Source organism: Garra rufa, chromosome 5 (assembly GCF_049309525.1).
Source record: "Garra rufa chromosome 5, GarRuf1.0, whole genome shotgun sequence".
NCBI lineage: Eukaryota > Metazoa > Chordata > Actinopteri > Cypriniformes > Cyprinidae > Garra > Garra rufa.
In genome coordinates, this window is record NC_133365.1 from 47,801,581 (window position 1) to 47,821,574 (window position 19,994).

At 32.9% G+C, this 19,994-nt stretch overlaps 2 protein-coding genes across 2 annotated transcripts in view; one reads left to right on the forward strand and one right to left on the reverse strand.

Annotated features, from left to right (window-relative positions):
• Nucleotides 1–16,551, reverse strand: part of top3b (DNA topoisomerase III beta) — an 18,659-nt gene extending 2,108 nt beyond the window's left edge. Inside the window, exons 1-17 of the mRNA XM_073840107.1 lie at nucleotides 16,501–16,551; nucleotides 16,293–16,403; nucleotides 11,956–12,087; nucleotides 11,733–11,839; nucleotides 10,662–10,736; nucleotides 10,376–10,572; nucleotides 9,906–10,062; nucleotides 9,687–9,800; nucleotides 9,500–9,590; nucleotides 9,071–9,225; nucleotides 8,243–8,348; nucleotides 6,897–7,043; nucleotides 6,616–6,789; nucleotides 6,396–6,524; nucleotides 6,144–6,293; nucleotides 4,563–4,663; nucleotides 2,273–2,474 (exon numbers count right to left, since the gene is read on the reverse strand). Coding sequence (XP_073696208.1) covers nucleotides 2,273–2,474; nucleotides 4,563–4,663; nucleotides 6,144–6,293; nucleotides 6,396–6,524; nucleotides 6,616–6,789; nucleotides 6,897–7,043; nucleotides 8,243–8,348; nucleotides 9,071–9,225; nucleotides 9,500–9,590; nucleotides 9,687–9,800; nucleotides 9,906–10,062; nucleotides 10,376–10,572; nucleotides 10,662–10,736; nucleotides 11,733–11,839; nucleotides 11,956–12,087; nucleotides 16,293–16,362 — 2,107 coding nt within the window. The 5' untranslated portion in view covers nucleotides 16,363–16,403; nucleotides 16,501–16,551. The remainder of the gene's footprint in view (nucleotides 1–2,272; nucleotides 2,475–4,562; nucleotides 4,664–6,143; nucleotides 6,294–6,395; nucleotides 6,525–6,615; nucleotides 6,790–6,896; nucleotides 7,044–8,242; nucleotides 8,349–9,070; nucleotides 9,226–9,499; nucleotides 9,591–9,686; nucleotides 9,801–9,905; nucleotides 10,063–10,375; nucleotides 10,573–10,661; nucleotides 10,737–11,732; nucleotides 11,840–11,955; nucleotides 12,088–16,292; nucleotides 16,404–16,500) is intronic.
• Nucleotides 15,080–15,918, forward strand: LOC141334307 (interleukin-25). The gene is made up of 2 exons (XM_073839353.1): nucleotides 15,080–15,251; nucleotides 15,518–15,918. Exons 1-2 carry the CDS (start codon nucleotides 15,136–15,138, stop codon nucleotides 15,735–15,737), a joined length of 336 nt encoding a protein of 111 aa, XP_073695454.1. The 5' UTR covers nucleotides 15,080–15,135; the 3' UTR covers nucleotides 15,738–15,918.
• Nucleotides 16,552–19,994: the final 3,443 nt, after the last annotated feature.

Here is a 19,994-nt window from a genome sequence, read left to right on the forward strand (position 1 = left end):
CGTCACGTGTGTTTCAGTATGCGTGTAGTAAAAGCGCGTCTCCACCATTCATAGTATGAATTTCATACATACAGCTAGGCAAACGGAACATACCGGATTCATATTAAAACGGTCTTTTTGCATTTCAGTTTTCACAGACACTAGTCCATATCGCGATGTGAATTAAATGACAGACCACATTTGATTTATGAATCCAAAAAACGACGAATTTACGTGGCATTTCGCGCTATAGTAGTCGATTCGGTTTTTATGAATGGAGGACGACGTGATCCTGTCTGTGTTTTAAACGCGCGACCATATTCTAGTCTTTGGTATACATCCGCGTTAAACTATCAAGGTGAAAGTCATCATAGCGTGTGTAGTTTAGACCCAGCTCCCAACCCAATTTTGAGAATAGATTAACGGCGATATTTTTTTTATCGCCCGATAAAAGTCTCACGTTAACGCAGCACGTTAACGCCGGTAACGTAACGGCCCACCACTAATATATTATATATATATACACACACACATATTAAATACACTACTGTTCAAAAGTGTGGGGTCTTTAGAAAGTTTAAATGTTTTTGAAAAAAAAATATTCCTTATTATTATCCATATTGAAAGCAGTTGTGCTGCTTAATATTTTTGTGGAAACCATTAATACTTTTTTCAGGATTATTTGATAAAGAGAAACTTCATATTACAAAAATAGAAATAATTATATTATATTTGTCTTTAATATATAGTATTTTTCATTATATAAAATGTATACATTAATTATTTCATGTAAATAAATACATTTTAAAAGCATTCATCAGAAACATAATTTGTGAAAACGTAAATTTTACTGTAACTTAATCAATTGGAAAAAATTATTTTTTTACTGACTTTAGTGTATAATTTAATATTTGTTATTATATAAAATGCGTATATATTATATTTAATGTAAAAGAATAAATACATTTTAACAGCATTCATCAGATATAAAATTCCATAAAAATGTGTCTTTACTGTTATTTTTCATCTATTTCTAAATATTATTTTTTTTTTTAAACGTCTGACTTTAGCGTATAATTTAATATTCTTAATTACAAAAATGTATACATTAAATATTTAGTGTAAATGAATAAATAAATACATTTTAACAGCATTCATCAGAATTAAAATTCTGTAAAAATTTATTTTTTATTATTATTTGATAAATTTACAAATATTATTTCTGTAAAAAAAATTACTGACTATATAATTTAATACTGAGAATATAATAATAATAATAATAATAATAATGTTTAATTATATAAAATGTACACATTTAATATTTCATGTAAATAAATAAATACATTTTAACATAATTCATTAAATATTAAATATATACTTTTTAACTATTCAAAATATTATGAAATTATACACTAAAGTTAGTATTTGTATTTCTTAAAAAATATTTATTAAATTATCAAGTGACAGTAAAGGCACATTTCTACAGAACTATATTTCTGATGAAAGCTGTTAAAATGTATTTATTAATTTACATTAAACATTAAATGTATACATTTTATAATAAAAAATATTAAATTATATGCTTTATTTCTTTAAAAAATTACTTTAGTGTATAATTTATTATTTTTAAAATGTATACATTTAACATTTAATGTAAATTAATAAAAGAATACATTTTAACAGCATTCATCAGAAATAAAATTATCTAAAAATGTGTCTTTACTGACACTTTTGATTTGCAAAAAAATCGTACTGACTTCAAACTTAAGAAAGGAAATGTGTAATTTAATAATAATAAAATGTATATACAATTAAACACATTACTTATTATATTTAACCTCTTAACCGTCATCCCCATTATTGAAAATTCATGAGAAAGTGCACTATCCAAAATTTTAAATAGAAATTTAAAGAAAATTTTTGTACTATATTGTACTATTTTTCTTTTATTTTATATAAAATATCTTTTTTTCAAACAGTAAAAATACAAAATTGCTATAAAATTAAAGCCTACATAAGTTGTGTTCCAAATTTGAAGTTGAAATTGAGGTTTATATGCAATTTTGTTTAGGGGTTATACCATTTCCATCACAAATCTATACATTTCTTTCTCAATATTACGTCTATCACAAAATATATGGAATCTTAAGACTCAGACCTTTCCATCTAAAAGACCGTAATACATTTTGTAATATGACACCCCCGCTAAAGGGGAGGAGACCGCTAAAATGCAAAATGGATTAAAAAAAAATGGCAAAAAGCTTTCAAATAAGAGCTTTCTAGTCTCTCCTACCTTTCTTCATGTCTCTGAATGGAGGGTTGCTGAAGCAGTATGGACACACAGGGTAGCTTTTGCCACGAGAGCCCGAGGTCCACATCACCATCTCAAACTCATCCAGAGGACACTTGAGCTCTTTATACAGTTTAATGGCTCCATTCTGAGGCAAACTGTAGGTCTCATCGCAGTGAGAGCAGTGCAGACGACTGGGTTTGGCCTGGGAATGATTAGAAATAGACAGTTTAGACCACACACTACTTATTTGACACTACATCATGTTGCATTCGAGCTGACTTTTTAATAAATAGTGCTTCTCCATCTTAAAATTCAGAACTGAAAAAATACTGGTGTCAGCTACCAGCATTTACTGACTACTTATAAATTTCAGTATATCTAACTTAATTTTCAACATATTTTACCATCCAAAGTAAGAATTAACAGTAAAGGCTCTATACTGTGGCTGGACTGTACATTTGGCTCAGTAAAATCAGCATTAATCTCACTTACGCAAGCGGCGGACATTAAAGCCCATTTAACAGGGACATTAGACCAACAGCCTAGAGTCTAATTTGAATGATGAGGGACATTGATGAATAATTTGTGAGTTATTCCACATTCAGATGGACACAGGACATCATTTAGGTAAAATGCTTCCTTGCTGAAGGTCATTTTCAGGTACAAGTATAGGCGGAAAGAGCAAGAGAGCCATGAGAGTCTGACTAAAAGCTTAAAGTGCATTATAGTGGCAAAGAAATAAACCATGTGATTTACAGTAACACTGACTTTCAAATGGTAATTAGGATCAAAGTTAGTGTGTAGATGCTCTGGGATGCTCATCCATATCAAATAAGTCATCAAAAACTTTAGCTGTATTACTCACTGCGCATAATCAACATAATTTCCTCTCAACTTGACGTCAGACTTTTTAAAACTGCATTTTTGATGTACAAGGCATAGTGAGTATATGTGCACTATGAAGGGCTACACAGTACGGTTCAAAAGTTTGGGGTCAGTGAGATTTATTTTAAAGAAAGTAATACTGTTATTTAGAAATGATGCATGAAATTGATCAAAAGTAACACACCTTGCAGAATCTGCAAAATGTTAATTATTTTAGCAAAATAAGAGAATTTATACAGAATGCATTTTATTTTTTATTTAACACTGACCTGAATAAGATATTTCACATAAAAGACATTTACATATAAATCACAGTTTATAGTCCACATATAGTTCAAAAGTTTACACTTGATTCTTAATACTGTGTTGTTACCTGAATGATCCACAGCTGTGTTTTTTTGTTTAGTGATAGTTGTTCATGAGTCCCTTGTTTGTCCTGAACAGTTAATATGCTTGCTGTTCTTCAGAAAATCCTTCAGGTCCCACAAACTCTTTGGTTTTTTAGCATTTTTGTGTATTTGAACCCTTTCCAACAATGACTGTATGATTTTGAAATCCATCGTTTCACACTGAGGAAAACTAATACAGAAGGTTCAAACACTCACTGATGCTCCAGAAGGAAAATTTATGCATTAAGAGCTGGGGGTGTAAACTTTTGAACAGAATGAAGATGTGTACATTTTTCTTATTTTGCCTAAATATCATATTTGTATCATTTAAACAGGGTCATTTTTATAAATTCAACTATTATTTTCTCTTGTGGACTATATGTAAACATCATTTATGTGAAATATCTTATTCAGGTCAGTACTGAATGAAACATAACATGCATTTTCTATGATCCCTCTTATTTTGGTAAAATAATTAACATTTTGCAGATTCTGCAAGGTGTATGTAAACTTTTGACCTAAATTGACGAGATTTAATTTCTCTCTGCATGACTTTTTATCTGCTTTCTTTATCAACATTGGCCTTTAGTTTGAACTGATGATTTAGATGGGGAATGTTAGATATTCAACCAAACACGCTTGTCTTAAAATGGTCCAAAGTTCAGTTCTGCACAGCACTCATGTCAAAGGATTGCAACACCATGTCTGGGGCTTTAATCCATGACCCTGACCCTACCATTAACTCCTGATTGACCTGTGTTAGGATTTTAAGACATCATATAGGGCTCTGACAAGCCAATTACAAGCCAAGAGCTTTGACCTCTTAACTACCAATCCCACCAGGTTACTAATAACTACTCATAACTATTATAAACAACCGAGTCCTAAATGTGCTTATCAAGGCTGCATTTATATGATACAGTAAAAACAGTAATACTGTAAAATGTTACCACGAAACGTTTTAGGGAACAACCCAGCATTTTTAGAGTTTTAGGCCAATGTGAGTCCTTACAGACCTGGATGTACTTCATGAAGCGATGGCATTTGCCACAGCGAGAGAGAGGTTTCCCACTAGCGGCGATCGGAGAGAAGGACACCTCCATCAGCTCATCCATGCCTGTTAAAAACATTCAGAGCATGTTTTAAGAATGAATAATTAGCAAACACAAAACAATGCACATTGATAAGTGATTAGTAGTGTTAAAACAACAAATTTACACTGCAAATGTGGCACAGAAGCGCTTCTGAAGTGGCTTTTAGGGGTTTGATGCTGCTCAAAGGTGATAAATGCATGTACACAGCAATTACTATTGTATAATATGATACTTTAGGCTGAGGTGGGTCTTAGCAGGGATAATTTAGTCTGACTTTTATGCAGCATTACGTATTTAAACTTAATTTTGAAGAAACAGTGCAGTCTTAATTCGCCTGCATAAAAACACTTAGCACTGAAACCCCAAAGATCAGCAATCTCCACGTAAAACTGATCAGCAAGACTAAACCTCAAGTCGTAGAGACTTGAAACTAGGGGGGATGGTAGTACTCACACCTTCTACATCGTCACCAAGGCTCACCTACAGCGATCAAAAGAACGCAAACGCTCATAACTCCCAAACGGTTCATCGTGGGCTCAAGTGTCTTATGTCGTCGGAATCTTTTTTCGAGAATTTCTGAATTTTTTGAGTATTTAGCATTTTTTGAAAAACCTACTTTTTGCGAACTAGTCCTAGGTTTTTCTCCCGATTGGAACCAAACCAGTGCAGCAAGATTCAAAAAAAAAGTTAAACTTTCGACAACAAGTAAGTTTCTACAACAAGGTCGTCTAGAAAAGGGGCCTGTCCAAGAATGCCCAAAACCCCATAAAGCCTAAAGGAAAACTCAAAACTTCACAAAACCTGGTGAACTCATGCGAAAAGTGATTCTAAACAAGCATGCAAAGTTTTAAGGAGATCGGACCACAGCTGGCACTAAAACACTGAAAAAAGTTAAAAAACATAATTTTTCTATGGTTAATGACCTGAATTTGCCAGAAATGCTTTTTTTAAATCATTGAATTAGGTTGTTACAGGCTTGATAAATAAAATGTAATGTCTTTTTAAAATGTACTTAAATGCCTTAAAGCGCTTGAACCCTGGTAATCACTGCTTGTAGCTAAATTTTATGGATGAATTTCTCAAAATGCCCTTTAAATAGGCAACATGATCAAAACTTTGCTAAAAAAAAAACAAAAAAAACACTGTACACAATCAACTGCAAGCCTTCTGTCACCTGATTCATAGCTTATTCCTTTTAGCAAGTAAAAGTAAAACTATCTTATCTTACTTATCTTAAAATCTTATTTTTTGGCCCTATAATTACCAGCAACTGCACCAAAATGCATTTTTATGCTCAGTTTGGCCCTCTGAATATGTCAGGCTTACATATGACACAGTTCAAATGTAATTTAATGCATCAAAAAGCAGTTCGGGACTAGGTTTAATGAGAATAAACCTCACATAAACATGGAGTTTCTCTGAGAACATTCTAAAATTTTTAAATATGGTACAGAAATATAGCAATAAACTAATTCTTCACATAGGTTCATTGTGGGACATTACCTGAAATGGAGTCCACGAAGTAGTGGAACTTCCTTTTGAAGATGTCCAGAGTGTGCTGTAAGACCTGCTGGAAGTTTGCCTTTCCTAAAGCTATCAAAGTTAGCTGTTTTTCCACAGCACTGCGAATTGTGGGCAGCACCAAATCTGCATCTAACACACACATAAACAGATATACAAGGAAAAACGTAAGCATAACACATAAGTCATGCACACGCCAACTAAATACTTAATGGCTGAAATGTTTTTCCTTACCAATCTTATAGTAACCGTGAACCAGAACAATGCCCAGGTTGGTGGGTTTGAGTTTGCGGCCACTTTCAACCGTCACATAGTTCCTCTGGCAGATGTTGTTAATGTGGACAGGGATGCTGGCATCCGTACCTAGTGACATAATCGTTTGTTAATGCAGTCTACATAATAATAACTTATAACTTAATTATCCTTTTAAGGTTTTTAATGAAACCGATCGTACCGATGCCGTGTTTCTCCATCAGTGTGATGAGCTCGGCCTCAGTCAGGTAGTCTGGTGGATTGGTCTGTTTCTCCAGTAGTTTGATCTCATCCACTGTAAATGTGTCTCCTCTCTCACACACCGGCAAGGCCTCTTCCTGTGGAATACCCTGCCAGGGCATCACCTCAGTGTAACCTGATTTCAAGAAGTATTATTAAGCATCATCTCTCCACTAGACTATAATTAAAAAATGGCAAACTTAAAAAAAACATTGAGCAAGTTCATCTGATGACTGCATGTACCAGAAGAGATGAGTGTCTTCCCGCTGCACGTGAAGCTCTCTGTGGCGATGCTGAAGGAAATCGTGGTCTGCAGGTATTTACAGTCGGGGCTGACCGTTGCAATGAAGTGCCGTGTGATGTAATCATACAGACGCCAGCCATCGCTGCCTGCAGAGACAAAAGGAGATTTGAGATTAGATCTGACCTCAGATCAGATAAGATTCTAAAGTTAGAATATTCCTGCAATATGGCCTCTGAACTGTATTTAGTTCATAGTCACATTACCATTCAAAAGTTTGGGGTGGGTACGAATATTAAAATGTTTTGGATTTTTTTAAAAAGGCTGCATTTATTTGACCAAAAATATAGTAAAAAGAATAGCATTATTGCAGTTTATTCAAAAAACTATGCAATCCAGTTTTCTATTTTAAAATACTTTGAAATACTGTTTATTCCTGTGATGGCAAAGCTGGATTTTCAGTATCATTACTCCAGTCTTCAGTGTCACATGATCCTTCAGAAATCATTGTAATATGCTGATTTGATGCGCAGGAATTTTTTTTTATTATTATCAGTGCTGAAAACAGTGCTGCTTAATATTTTTGCAGAAAATGTTACTTAATGAAAAGAAACATTTAATCAAAGCAACATTTATTTGAAATAGAAATCTGTTACATTATAAACATATTTATTAGGATTTTGATCAGTTTTATGCATCCTTGCTTAATAAACAAAAAAAATGCCGCTCAAAAGTGTAGGATCGGTAAGATTTTTAATAGTTTTTTTAAAAGTTCCATTTATTTGATCAAAAATACTGTAAAAAATGTAATATGTATTGTGAAATATTATTGCAATTCAAAATCACAGTTTTTTTTTATTTTAATATACAATTTATTATAATATACTATATTAAGCTATTTTTCATCAGCCTATACTCCAGTCTTCAGTGTCACATGATCCTTCAATAATGATTCTAATATACTGATTTATTACTTTTTTTCTCAATACTTTTTTCAGGATTCTTTGATGAATAAACTGACCTTACTATTTACTGACCCCAAACTTTGTTTCTGTGTTTATTGTTACAAAAGTTTTCTATTTTAAATAAATGCTTTTTTTTAACGTTTTATTTATCAAAGAATCCTGAAAAAATATCACAGGTTCCACAAAAATGATTAAGCAGCACAACTGTTTCCAACATTAATAATAAATCAGCATATTAGAATGACTTCTGAAGGATCATGTGACACTGAATACTGGAGTAATGATGCTTTGCATCACAGGAATAAATCATATTTTAAAGTATATTAAAATAGAAAACCACTATTTTAAAATTGCATTAACATTTCACAATATTATAGTCATACCCAGCTCGCTCTCAGAGGCGGCTCTCATGGGTGTGATTGGTGGATGGTCTCCTGCGTCTGCTCCTTTCCTTGGCCTGTTAATGCCCTCAGAGAGCAGGGCTTTTACCTGTATACACAAACACACATAAGCATTTGTTGTAAGACAAATTAATAATTGCACATCCTTTTTAATGCCATTTCAGGTTTAAAGGCTATATGTGACCACAAAACCGTCATAAGGGTAAATTGTTTGAAATTGAGATTTATACATCGTCTGAAAGCTGAATAAATAAGAATTCCATTGATGTATGGTTTGTTAGGACAATATTTGGTCGAGATGCAACTATTTGAAAATCTGGAATCTGAGGGTTCCAAAAAATGGAAATATTGAGGAAAAATAGGAAAGTTGTCCAAATAAAATTCTTAGCAATGCATGTTACTAATCAAAAATTATGTTTTAATATATTTATGGTAGAAAATGTACAAAATATCATCATTGAACATGATCTTTACTTAATATCCTAATGATTTTTGGCATAAAAGAAAATTCAATAATTTTGACCCATACAGTGTATTGTTGGCTACTGCTACAAATATATCCGTGCTAATTCTGACTGGTTTTTTGGTCCAGGGTCACATATATATTATAATAATAAACATTGTACAAAATAAAATAATAAACAAAATAATACAATTAAACCTTTTACAAAAATACATCTTTCGATTTTATATATTATACAATATTAGTCATTAACATGCGTGTTTTTTACAGACTTAAAGCATAAATAGGTCTAAAAATAGTTAACCTTAAGTCATCTATTTAGGATTGAGGAAAGGGCTCTTCCTCACCGTTTCACCCCAGAAGGAGCTGTTGGCCTGTTGTTTGAGGGTGCCCTTCAGGTCAAAGTTTTCAGGATAATGTGTGGTCTCTGTGCGAGGGTAGCTGATATAACCCTGTGTGTAGAGACGCTCTGCTATCTGCATAGTATGCTGGGGACCCATTCCTTAGAAATACACAGACAAAATCATTTATACACTGCTGTAAAAGTATATCAGAATGATTTCTGAAGGATCATGTTTTACTAAAGACTAATTTAGAAATAAATTACATTTTGCAATATACTACAACAGAAAATAGTTATTTTAAGTTGTAATAATATTTCACAATATTATCACAAGTAACTGGTTGGTTTTATTGTCTCCTTTCTTTCCTTTTCCTCATTAAAACACTATTTTTTATGCGAATTCACATTTAATATCACAAGGGAAGCTGCATACCCAAAGCAGAGCTGGCCACTCTTAACATTTCCACTGTATTCAATGCGAGAGGTCTCTGCTTGGCCTTCTCTTTCTTAGACACAGAGTCAACCTGCAATAAACAAAACATTGTAACTCATGCAGTTACACCTGAAGTGCTTTAGCCCATTTAGCATTGCTGAAATTTTAAATAAATACAAAAACATACTTTAGCCTCCTTAGCAGTTTTTGCCATGTTAACAAACATTTGACCAACATCTCTGTCAAAAACTCGCACACGGTCCCAGTCCAAGATGAGTGGGCTGTCCTTGCCTCTGAAAACCTGCATGCACAAAAAATGTGAAAAATCAAGTATGTAATGCGATATAATAAACAGCTATTCTGTAAAAGAATTTGCATTGAATTTTGTCATTTGAGCAGATCTGACCTTTGCCTGTACGACCCAGTACGCTTCAGGTTTGAAGGACTGGATCTTGTCATGCCGTTCCACACAGAATCCCAGTGTGGGAGTCTGACAGGGACCAAACGAGATCAAGGAGGAGTCTAAATTCCCATATTTACCTTGGAAGTATTTGGTCTGGAAACTAAAAATCAGAAATAATGGTTAAGTGTGAAGCACCTACTATTATCTTTTATTACAACAGCTTGACCAATGCACTACTGTTCAAAAGTTTGTGAAGGAAATTACTCATTTTATTCAGCAAGGATGCATTAAATTGATCAAAAGTGACAGTATGTGCAAAAGATTTATATTTCAAATAAATGCTGATCTTTTTAACTTTCTATTCAACAAAGAATCCTGAAAAAGTGTATATTGCACAAAACAAGACTGTATTGTAAAGATATAAATAAAGAAATCAAAGCAGGTCTGCTCTATCCAGACGGCCTCCTTCATACCGTGTGAAAGCACAGCCGATCCTGAGATCCAGCTCCTGACGAGCATCAACAGACAGAGCCTCATTCTTGTTGGGTTCTCCGAGTCGGTTCATGGCGTTACAGATATCCGTGTCTGTGATGGAGCTGAACTTGGCGCGATATACGGTACGATCATTACCGTAAGGCTTATTCATCACAGGCTGGATGGCATCCAGCACCTCAGGAGGTAAAACACAAACAAATTAAGAAAAAGCTGATGTTAAATTGGATGTTACGTTGCATTTTCTTTCAGTAGATTCAGACTCACCTCAAAGCAAATGTTCTCTCCTTCTTTGTCACAGTCCAACCACAGGACAACATAGTCACAACCTTTTCCTTCAATCTGTCAATAAACAGCAACTTTGTTATTTAAAGATTTATGGAAGGGTTTTTAAATATGTTAAGATAATCTTAAAGGCATGTCGTTTTCGCTGCTAGAGGGTGCATATTCAAAACAAACAAAGAAACAAAGGCATAGTTTGATCATGCTGTGATTGAGAGTAGAATCACTGGTGTTTAGGGTTGCCGCAATTCCTCGATTCTAACAAACTATTAGATTTTTAAAAATCCTTGATTTAATTTTTCCCGCGTCTACTAATGGGCAAAAAAACGGAATTTTTAGCATTAGTACTCCAGTCACATGATCCTTCAGAAATCTTTGTAATATTCAGATTTTCTGTTAAAAAAAACATTGATTATTATGTTGAAAACAGTATAGAATTTTTTTCAGGTTTCTTTGATGAATAGAAAGTTCAGAAAAACAGTGTTTATCTGAAATAGAAATCTGCTGCAACATTACAAATATCTTTATCATCACTTTTGATCCATTTATAGCATCCTTGCTAAATAAAAGTATTAATTTCTATCATTTCTGACTCCATGACTCCAGGCTTTTGAATGGTATAGTGTATAATGTTACAAAAGCTTTTTATTTCAGATAAATGCTAATCTTTGGATCTTTCTATTTATTAAAGAATCCTGAAAAATGTACTCAAATGTTTTAAATGTTGATGATAATCATAATAAATGTTTCTTGAATAGCAAATCAGAATATTAGAATGATTTCTAAAGGATCATGTGACTTATAAAATACAAATAGAAGACATTTCATATAGAAAGAAGTTATTATAAATAGTAAAAATATTTCAAAATTGTACTGTTTTTGCTGTACTTCGAATCAAATAAATGCAGGCATGGTGAGCAGAAGAGACTTCTTTAAAAAGCATTAAAGAACTTACTGAGTAAAAACTTTTGACTGGTACTGTAGTTTGTCTAAATGTTTAATTATTTTAGACAATAGATGCACCATAATCAGTCAGGTAACGAAAGGTAAAGTCACCTGAAGGAATTTGACCATATTTAGTTTAGGGTTTGCTTCTTTCTTCTCAGTTGGAGCTTTACTAAACAGCTCAGCTGGATCAACTTTATCCCAGTTGTTATACTTTCCTGCAAAACATTAAGGACAGGGAATACAACAAGTCAAGTTTTGCATTGTCTTGTGAATACAGTTACAGATTTTGCTTTTATTTTAAAAGCAGCTCTACTAAAGACAAAATACTTGCCGATAAAGTCCAGACTCATGACATGTCCACACACTGACGTCATCTTAAACCTCACATTTTGGCCCATAAAGCTTCCTGTGTACTCATGGACTGAACACGCTCCATTAAGGCCTTTTCGGGTCGAACAGCTACCTGTAAGTGAAAGGCAATAAGAAGAAACATTTAAAGACCTCAAACATTTCTTAAAATTTAATTTCATTCCAAAATCTTGTGTATGAGCATCAAAGACTGACACAGAAAAGAGGAAATGGCTGAATAAAGTTGTTATTTTTGTTTTCTTTGTGCACAAAACTTATTATTGTAGCTTTATAAAATTAAGGTTGAACCACCGATGGCACATGGACTATTTGATCAATGTCCTTACTACCTTTCACTGTTGTTGCCGTCTATGCAGGGTCAGAAAGCTCTCGGATTTCAACAAAAATATCTTAATTTGTGTTCTGAAGATGAATGAAAATCTTACGAGTTTGGAACAACATGAGGGTGAGTAATTAATGACTAGATTTTCATTTTTTGGGTGAACTATCCATTTAAAGCATTTCTTTCTTTGGTTTCAGGTCCCTTTCTTTAAAATACTTTCTTTTGTGTTCACCAAACGTAAAAAATGCATAGAGGTTTGGAATGAAATAAGGGTGAGAAATTATGACAGAACCATCATTTTTGGGCAAACTATCCCATTAACTTAAACAAAAGTAAATCTTTCAACATAAAAATCATGCAAACATATATTTACACTTTCTTTATTCCATTGACACCACAATAACTGCATTCAGCCTGCATCTCAATGCCAAACTGTTATCATTTATCACATTTTCCTAGAAGCATCACTTTTTCCTAGAAACACTGATGGTGGACACTGACAAATCAGCAGACTAAAAGCAGTCCAATTGCTGCTGGCATTGAGCGATCGATCAAAAAGTAAAATGAGACAGTGAAGAGCTCATTATGCATCATTTCATTCATTCTTTTCTATCTTCTTTCAGAGTTAAACCTGAATGACGTCAACGGTCGCCGTCGGGTAATGAGATGCTGTTCTCAAGGCTGAACTGATGATGGAGTCCATTGTGAATGAGTCTGATAATGATGTCCTCTCTCTTTGACCACTGGCTTACGCTACAGATTTTTGGAGGTCTCCATTGAGATAGTGGTACATAAATATAGGCCCAAAAGGAGGGGATGGACACACTTGGACCAGAAGCTTTATCCACTACAGGCACGGTAAGCCTCCAGCCTCTCGCTGCGCTCCTCACCTCCGTTTCTCCAGCATGCAACAGCTACAGGTAAGTCTCCAACACCAATGTAAGACTTACTAGATCAGCTAGGACCAAGAACTAGGAAACTGCAGTTACCTGGATTGAATCGACATATATTATTATTGATACGTGTTGATATGCCGATTACGTGCAATAAATAACACTCGTTCAAAAGTTTGGGGTTGGTAAGATTCCTTAATATTTTTGAAAGTAGTTTCTTAAGCTCACCAAGTAAAACATTATTTAAAAAATGCCTTAAAACAGTAATATTGTGAAATATTATTACAATTTAAAATAACTGTTTTCTATTTTAATATATTTTAAAATGCAATTTATTCCTTTGATGGCAAAGCTGAATTTTCAGCATCATTACTCTTCAGTGTCACATGATCTTTTGGAAATCATTCTAATATGCTGATTTGCTGCTTAAGAAACACTTATCATCATCAACGTTGAAAACAGTTGCACTTAATAATTTTGTGGAAGCCATAATGCAATTTATTTTTTCATGATTCTCTAATGTATAAAATGTTTAAAAGTATGGCATTTATCTAATATACATTTTTTGTAACATGATAAATGTCTTTACTGTCACTTTTGATCAATTAAATGAATGCTTGCTGAAAGTATTCATTTCTTAAAATGATAATAATAAAAAAATAAATTAAAAAATGAATAAATAATATAGATGTTTACAAAATATTTACCCAAAATTCAGAAAAAAATAGATAAATAAATAAAATAAATAAATTATAATAATAAATAAATTTTAAATAAAAAAAATTTAATTGGCCAAAAGGGTCCTAGCTGATATAAGTCTATCACTAAACTAAAACTGGGGATCCAAACCTAACAGTTTAGAATGAAATCAGTTTTAGTATTTATTAGAAATTTATTTTTAAAAAAGCCAGATTAACAAACCTCAAATTACTATAACTGTGAGCCCAGGACAATGTTTTAGTAAACTACACTACCAGTCAAAAGTTTTTGAACAGTACAATTTTTATTCTATTCATCAAGCCTGCATTTATTTGATCCAAAGCACAGCCAAAACAGTAAAATTTTGAAATATTTCTACTATTTCAAATAAATGTTATATATTTTAAAATCTAATTTATTCCTGTAATCGAAACTGAATTTTCAGCATCATTACTCCAGTCTTTAGTATCACACAATCCTTCAGAAATTATTCTAATATGCTGATTCGCTGTTCAAGAAACACTTATTATTATTATTATTATCATCAATATTTAAAACAGTTGAGTACATTTTTTCAGGATTCTTTGATGAATAGAAAAATCCAAAGATCAGCATTTATCTGAAATAAAAAGTTTTTGTAACATTGTACACTATACCATTCAAAACCTTGGAGTCAGTATAATTTTTTTTTTTGGGGGGGGGGGGGGGGGGATTATAGAAATTAATACTTTTATTTAGCAAGGATGCTTTAAATTGATCAAAAGTGATTATAAAGACAATGCTGTTCTTCTGAACTTTCTGAAAGAAACGTGAATTTTCTTAAATGTTGAAATCACAGGAAAATTCACAGGAATTAATTACATTTTAAAATATATTCAGATAAAAAGCAGTTATTTTAAATAGCAAACATATTTCAAAATTGTACTGTTTTTGCTGTACAGGCTTGGTAAACAGAAGAGACTTCTTAAAAAAATTAAAAATCTTACTTTCAAAAACATTTGACTATATTTATTCATTTTTCATCACTGATGCATTTCATATAGACTATGTGACACACAGAATCTATAATTACTCTTTAACTAATGATGCCTGAGCTGTATCTGTGAATGCAGGCATTGTATTTTATCATTAGCTACGGAATGACCAGAATCCATGAACTCCCGCTCAGATTCTAGGACTCCTGAGCATTTTTCTGCTGCTCTTGCACCCCAGCCAGTGCAGTCCCATCATGGCCCAGTGTGTGGAGCACACCTACTGCTCCTCCACACTGAAAGAGTACCACGCACAACTCATTAACCTGCCCAGCAAGATCAACGAACGCAGTGTCGCCGGATGGAGCTACGAGTGAGTACAGCAGGTTTTTGAGCCTTTTTAAAATATGGATTTACAGCAAGTGAACCGGAAGGTATGCTGCAGGTGCATTTGATACAGGATACGTCCAATTACTGTCTTTAATCATTTTTGTAACTGGTCAGAATTGGACAGTGTGTAATTCTCTCTGAAGTTGTTGTGAGTCACACAACCTTGTCTGAAAGATGTATTGATGCCAATTAGACACCATCAAATTCTGAATACATCTGAATATATATATTTTTCTGCACTAATAACAGGGAGAACCTCGACCTGGACCGTGTGCCACAGATCATCTATGAAGCAAACTGCCTGAACAGTCATTCCTGTAAGGGGGTCGACAGCTCTTTCAGTATGGAGAGCATCCCAATCGCAATCAAAATGCCATTTCTCAGAAAACACCCAAGATGCCCAACTTACGCACTGGAATTTGAGGATGTGAACATCGCCTGTATATGTGCTACATCCAGACAGAATTAGCGCTCGGTCTAACAATTCATGCACTGGATTCAATTTTAACTATTATAATAGCATCACTTAAATGTAATGTCAACCACAAAGAGGTGTACTAAATAATAATGCTTATTGTCTTAAACAAGCAACACCACAACGCATATACTGCAATATAGATGTCCTGAGTTGCTGAATGCTTGTGAATGTGATTAAATAAACTACTTTTGTAACAAAAGGGACTCTCTTTCATTCATGAAACAAATGTTTCAAAATGAATAGCCCTGTAATTTTGTCCTGCTTATTTGAGCAATGTGATGAGAAGTAAGTTTAATAAATGAAAATGAAATACTCTTAGTATGTGGCCAAACACTTAATCTATGAAAGTTACAAAACAATTATAAATACGCTTTTGAAACATATTTTAGTCTAACGTAAGTTACAGTTCACATGCAATATCAATTGTCCATCTGCTGAAGATGTGTGTATATGTGGAAAACCAAATAAATTTCCCCTATTTATAATTAGAGGACCTGTAATTATATACAGTATATGTAATTTTTTATAAAGACCATAGAAACTTACCTTTAGAGAGGATTTTGGCAATGGACTGAGCCAGAGAGGGCTTCTCAGCCACCATTAACACAGTCCTCATCGTTGCTGGTTTTATTTATATGTCACAAACATCAACGGCACCTAACAATGAAATAGCAAAAGTAAATATATTATTTCCAAGTTAATAACTAAAGCTACAATTTGCCTTATTAGACCAACAACCGAAATAATAACACACCGGTACGTGCTGCAGCCACTTCTTCAGGCATGTTAACTTCCGGGTTGTTCGTCTTTTATTTTTATTTTTTTCAAAATAAAAGCTTTAACTGTAACTATAGTTTTTTTTATAGTTTTTTTTAGCTCTAACGATATTTTTAATAATACTAATAGTAATAACAAACTAATAAATAACAATAATAATATAACAATATAACAAAATGATATTAAATATAGTGACCCATACATACACCTCCAGTAAAAAAGTTTTGAACAGTAAGGTTTTTATTGTTTTTTAAATAATTCTCTGCATTTATTTGATCCAAAATATAGTAAAAGCCGCAATATTTTGAAATATTTTTACTATTTAAAATAACTGCTTTCTTTTTGAATATATTTTAAAATGTAATTTATTTCTGTGATCAAAGCAGTATTTTCAGCATCATTACTGTCTTCAGTGTCACATGATCCTTCAGAATCATTCAGATATCTGATTTGCTGTTCAAGAAAGATTATTATTATTATTATTATTATCAATATTTAAAACAGTTGAGTACATTTTTAGGAAATATGAATAGAAAGATTCAAAGATCTGAAATAAAAAGCTTTTATAAAATGATACACTATATACCATTCAAAAGCTTGGAGTCAGTATATTATAGAAATTAATTTTTATTTAGCAAGGATGCTTTAAATTGATAAAAAGTGATGATAAATACATTTATAATGTTACAAAATATTTCTATTTCAGATAAATGCTGTTCTTCTGAACTTTCTATTCATCAAAGAAACCTGAAAAAAATCTACTCAGTTGTTTTTAACAAAAATTCAACTTTGAAATCACATAAATAATTTACAATTGAAAATATATTCAAATAGAAAGCAGTTATTTTAAAATATTTCAAAATTTTACTGTTTTTGCTGTACATTGGCTCAAATAAATGCAGGCTTGGTTAGCAGAAGAGAACTGTTTAAAAAAACATAAAAATCAATAATAAAATTAACAGGTGTATATATATATTGTTTTTTTGCATAATTAAATATACAAATAAATATATTTATTATAAGCAGGCTATAAATGTATTTTAATTAATATTATAAATAGACAATAAATGTGAAAATGTGAAGATGATCAATAACGCAACTGTCAGAACTTTTGTTAAAAGGTTATTTAGTCAACAAATTAAACTTCATGCAAGTAAATATGAAACACGTAAGATACATTCCTCATACAATGGTTGAGAAAGGTTTCATTTTTCAAAATCTTCAGTCATATCTAAAAAAATAAGGGTCTGCACCTAGAAATAAAACAGCCAGTGAAAGATGCTGTTTTGTCTTATTTATTTATTTAGAAATACTCAACAGTGCTAAACATTCTTTAAAAAAAAATTAAAATGGAAAATAATTAATTTAATTGTGCCTGCCCATATGGCATTGTTTCCATGCCAATCCAGAAAGCAGACTGTAACATTCTGTAATGATGTCATCACTTACTCATAATCATATTTGCATTTGAGTTTTAAATTATTATATATAAAAAAGAATTAATGTCAATATTTGCATGCTTGAAGAATTCAGTGGGTCAGGTGGTTTACTTTGAGTATGATGACGTCACAGCATCTCTCATTTCCAGTCTCCACATGTCATGGTGCATAAATTGCATCCCGAAGGCAGATTCAATCACAGTGATTTGCTCTATAATAGCTTATTTAATTCCATCCCTTTGATACAAAGAGACTCTATTCACAACATAGTGACTGACATATAGTTCTGTTACCTATAATCTTACGCTGTTGTTTAACTTACGCTGCTGTTCACTGTACACATTCCCTAGTTTCAAAAGAACTGAGCTTGTGGCGTTTTGAAGTGATTTTATTGTCAGTTTTCCTCCTGAAGACTGTTAGCTGTCACATTTTTTCACTTGAATCACTCCATTTATCACTTTAGTGGATATGTGGCAACAAAACGTACCAAAACATACCAACATTTCCACTGTTACTATCCAAGAAACAGAAAATCACGCAATTCCTTTAGGAGATGTTGACTTTTATTTACTTTTTTTTTTTTACTTTGTTTTCTATTTGTCTTTTTAAAGAACAACATATGAAATATGAATTACTAAAGTTTAAAACACTAATATACAGTTGAAGTCAAAAGTTTACATACACCTTGTAGAATCGGCAAAATGGTAACTATTTTACCAAAATAAGAGGGTGTCATGATCTGGGCTGTGGGGTTTCCCTCAGCCACCTGAGGTCGCTGTTCCCCTTGCACTGCACTTCCCTGATTGTTCACTCCTGTCTTGTCATTAGCACTGATTACACTCACACCTGCTCACTATTATCTGGTCTATAAGAACTCTCATGTCTCACTGCTCATGCTGGCTGCATTCTGTCACGTTGAGATGGAAGGAGGTCTGGGTCCAAATGCAGGGGAAGGATTTTAATGAAACAAAACAATAAACAAACACAAACCAAAGGCCAACACGGCACAACACGACTAGAAAATACAAAGTAAACAGTACTGGAACACGAGCAAAGAACACAGAGATCTAGAGTGTGAGAGACAGACATACAAAGACAATGCAGCCAGCATGAGCAGTGAGACATGAGAGTTCTTATAGACCAGATAATAGTGAGCAGGTGTGAGTGTAATCAGTGCTAATGACAAGACAGGAGTGAACAATCAGGGAAGTGCAGTGCAAGGGGAACAGCGACCTCAGGTGGCTGAGGGAAACCCCACAGCCCAGATCATGACAGAGGGATCATACAAAATGCATGTTACTTTTTATTTAGTACTGACCTGAAAAAGATATTTCACATAAAATACATTTACATATAATCCATAAGAGAAAATAATAGTTGAATTTATAAAAACGACCCTGTTCAAAAGTTTACATACATTGATCCTTAATGCTGTGTTGTTACCTGAATGATCTACAGCTGTTTTTTTTTTTTTTTTTTTATGTGATAGTTGTTCATAAGTCCCTTGCTTGTCCTGAACAGTTAAACTGCCTGCTGTTCTTCAGAAAAATCCTTCAGGTCCCACAGATTCTTTGGTTGCTCAGCATTTTTGTGTATTTGAACCCTTTCCAAAAAATTACAGTATTATTTTGAGATCCATCTTTTCACACTGAGGACAACTGAGAGACTCGTAGGCAACTTTTGAATTTCAAGATCAGAGCAAAGGGGCAGTAGTAAATGAAAAAAAAAAAAAAAAGATATTTAGGCAAAATAAGAAAAATATACACGTCTTCATTCTGTTCAAAAGTTTTCACCCCCTGGCTCTTAATGCTTTGTTTTTCCTTCTGAAGCATCAGTGAGCGTTTGAACCTTCTGTGATAGTTGCATATGAGTCCCTCAGTTGTCCTCAGTGTGAAAAGATGGATCTCAAAATCATACAGTCATTGTTGGAAAGGGTTCAAATACACAAAAATGCTAAAAAAATCAAAGAATTTGTGGGACCTGAAGGATTTTTCTAAAAAAAATAAAAAAATAAAAACAGCGGGACAAACAA

Coding starts and splice junctions, on each gene's coding strand:
- LOC141334307 (XM_073839353.1), top strand. CDS start 15,136: ATGGCCCAGTGTGTGGAGCACACCTACTGCTCCTCCACACTGAAAGAG. Junction 15,252..15,517: donor GTCGCCGGATGGAGCTACGA/GTGAGTACAGCA, acceptor CACTAATAACAG/GGAGAACCTCGACCTGGACC.